This window comes from Montipora capricornis, chromosome 7 (genome assembly GCF_036669925.1).
Source record: "Montipora capricornis isolate CH-2021 chromosome 7, ASM3666992v2, whole genome shotgun sequence".
Lineage (NCBI taxonomy): Eukaryota > Metazoa > Cnidaria > Anthozoa > Scleractinia > Acroporidae > Montipora > Montipora capricornis.
In genome coordinates this window covers 46417994-46420493 of record NC_090889.1, presented here as the reverse complement: position 1 = coordinate 46420493, position 2500 = coordinate 46417994, and the positions used below count along the sequence as shown (strand labels likewise).

General features: G+C 38.8%; 1 protein-coding gene across 6 annotated transcripts in view; it reads right to left on the bottom strand.

The window, feature by feature from the left end:
* Positions 1-2500, bottom strand: part of LOC138057297 (E3 ubiquitin-protein ligase rnf213-alpha-like) — a 103650-nt gene that overhangs the window by 53911 nt on the left and 47239 nt on the right. For 5 of the 6 annotated variants that reach the window (XM_068903347.1, XM_068903350.1, XM_068903349.1 and 2 more), the window contains one exon: positions 2044-2232. In XM_068903347.1, the coding sequence (XP_068759448.1) occupies positions 2044-2232 (189 nt within the window). The remainder of the gene's footprint in view (positions 1-2043; positions 2233-2500) is intronic. The other variant, XM_068903348.1, reaches the window with a different exon arrangement.

The following is a 2500-nucleotide window of genomic DNA, read 5'->3' as shown; positions in this document are numbered from 1 at the left end:
GCAGCATTAGTAACAAGACGCTCCATGAGTGTACACTGGGTTCCCTGTGGTATGTGTTACTCAAAAACAGAAGGGACTGAGTTGAGTGGTATTGAACTGCAGCGTTCCCGGAGATTTTTTCAAGTCGGATGTCATTAAGACCACTTAAGGGGTCACCTAGAAATCGTGCCAGCAGAGGCCCTTTGGCTCACGCGTTCATACGCCGAAACAGATCTTTTCTGAGGTTAAAAACCTGGCTACCGGCCTATTAATCATTTGTTACAAAGAAAAAATTCCTGTCATTTTTAGAAAAAATAGGCACGCATTGCGTTCTTGTGGTAGTGCAGTAACACAGTGCTTTATTCCATATTGTCAACTGCGCTGCGTTTTGTCTTCCAGGAGATTCAAGTTGTCTTTGCGTAATATGTAGCTCTAATAGTACACGATATGGTTTTGGTATAGTATATCATTGTAGTGCCATGGTAGAAGTCTTATGCAAATAGCCCCCTGAGAAGACATGTGGTTACTAGCAAAGTACTCAAACCCAGAATGATTGAAGAAGATAAAAGGGAATCGAGAAACATTCGCTTCTGGGCTGACATGTTGATCATTTTCAAATTCCCTCACAACTTCTTTTCACCACAGTTTAAGCGTGCACTCTGAGCATCAGCTTTGTAATGCAAGAGTTCACTGAAGTTATTCCCGTTCGGCGGGGTTAGTATTTGGATGGGTGACCTAAAACATATACCACTTTATTTACAGAAGCATAGGACCGAAAGTTCTATTTTAACGCTCAAAAATGCGAACTAAGCAAGGTACAGATTTTGTTAGCTTGCTTTATGCAAAACAAATATTGATGAAAAAGTAAATACATATTGATACAGAGTTTTTAGGAAGAGCAGAAGGAAGTTTTAAGGACGGTCGATCGAGCTGAAAATATTTTGCCATGAGCAACAAAAATTATGACATGAAAACAACATTAACTTTGAACCGCGAATATAAAAAGTTACCATTAGCGAAAAACATTTTGGGAGATTTTTGCTACGTTTAATTTTGTCATTGTACTTTTGGCTGCACAGGTAAATCGCAAAATCGAAAGTGACATCGAATTCAGCGGGCGCGTGATCAAGTTACCGCGGCGTGTTTGCTCGCGAAATAGTGAAGCATCTGTGTCAAATGAAGGCAAGATACCGGGTTTTTTTTTTAACAAAAACCTTTTCCGGCGAATAATTTATTGAAACAAACAACATATTTGCTATTTCAATTGCGTGCGTGCAAAAAAACACACAATCCCTGTCACAAAGCTTATGCAATTAAATAAATTTCTGACAGTTCACATCAAACCCTTGACCTTTTGAAGCACAAAAGAGACAACAAGCTTTCATTCAAATAATTCTTTACTGTCACATTTCCAATTTTTTTTACCTTTGCAGAGTTCAGTACAAAATAAATGTAAATTGCCAGACAACTTAGATGCGACTTCAGTCAACACTGTGATGCATTCGTTCAATTCCTTCAATGTTCGTAAATCCAAAAAAAATCTGCCATTTCGTTTCCGTGTTGTATATAATACCAAGTTAGTAAAATATTAGAAACAAAGCTCACTTGATATCCAACGGCGAAATATGAAATTGTTGTCGAAGACCATTACTCGTCGCTTTAAAGAGTCCAGAGATTTATTTCTCACCGCCTGGCTTGTTCATCCAATTGACGTTCCATTGTTGAGCTCCACGGCGGTATATTTTGTTTAAAGATCCACTAAAACGCTATTCGCGTTACAGTTACTTTCGACGCCATTGCAGGTTAATTAAATGTTCTCCTGTGTGCACCAGAGAAATCTACGCATTAACTCAACCCCCTCAAACCTAACAATATACGCACAGAAGATTCTACACACAAAGACACTACTTAGCAGGGGAGGAACAGGAAAGACTTTTCATGACACGGATAAAATAATAAAAATAAAAAAAACAGAGAAATGAAACGCAGATTCCGACTGGGTTTGACAACCCAGTAATGATAGACAGAAAGTGAAATAGACTACAATCAAATGATTCCTCTTACTCGAAATTGTCTAACCTCTTGATTTTTTGCTTGTTCTTGTCTGCTGAAACCAGTTGGTAGGGGCGCATTTGTTGTGATTTCGATGATGTACAAATCTGAAGTTCGTCTCCGCCACAGTCTGCCCATTTTGTCGCACAGGGAACCGAGCACAAGTAAATTAAAAAGCAGAGTATCCAATCCCCGTCTCACCTTAATGAAAACAAAACGACAAAGTTATCAGACTTGTCGATATTTGAGAAAGAAATTTCCCGTTCGCAGACTTTTTTAACTTCGGGTTGATCCTAGAGAGAAGAATCTTTCCACTTCAAAGAAACGTATCAGAGACTACTATGAGAGAGTTACGTCACTTCACTTGTTTTCGGAGTAAAACTACTATAATTTGACGCTGTAAAATCACCATAAAACGCTTGTCAATGGTACGAGCATCTCGTGCAGACTTTTATCAAGGAGCGTTGTC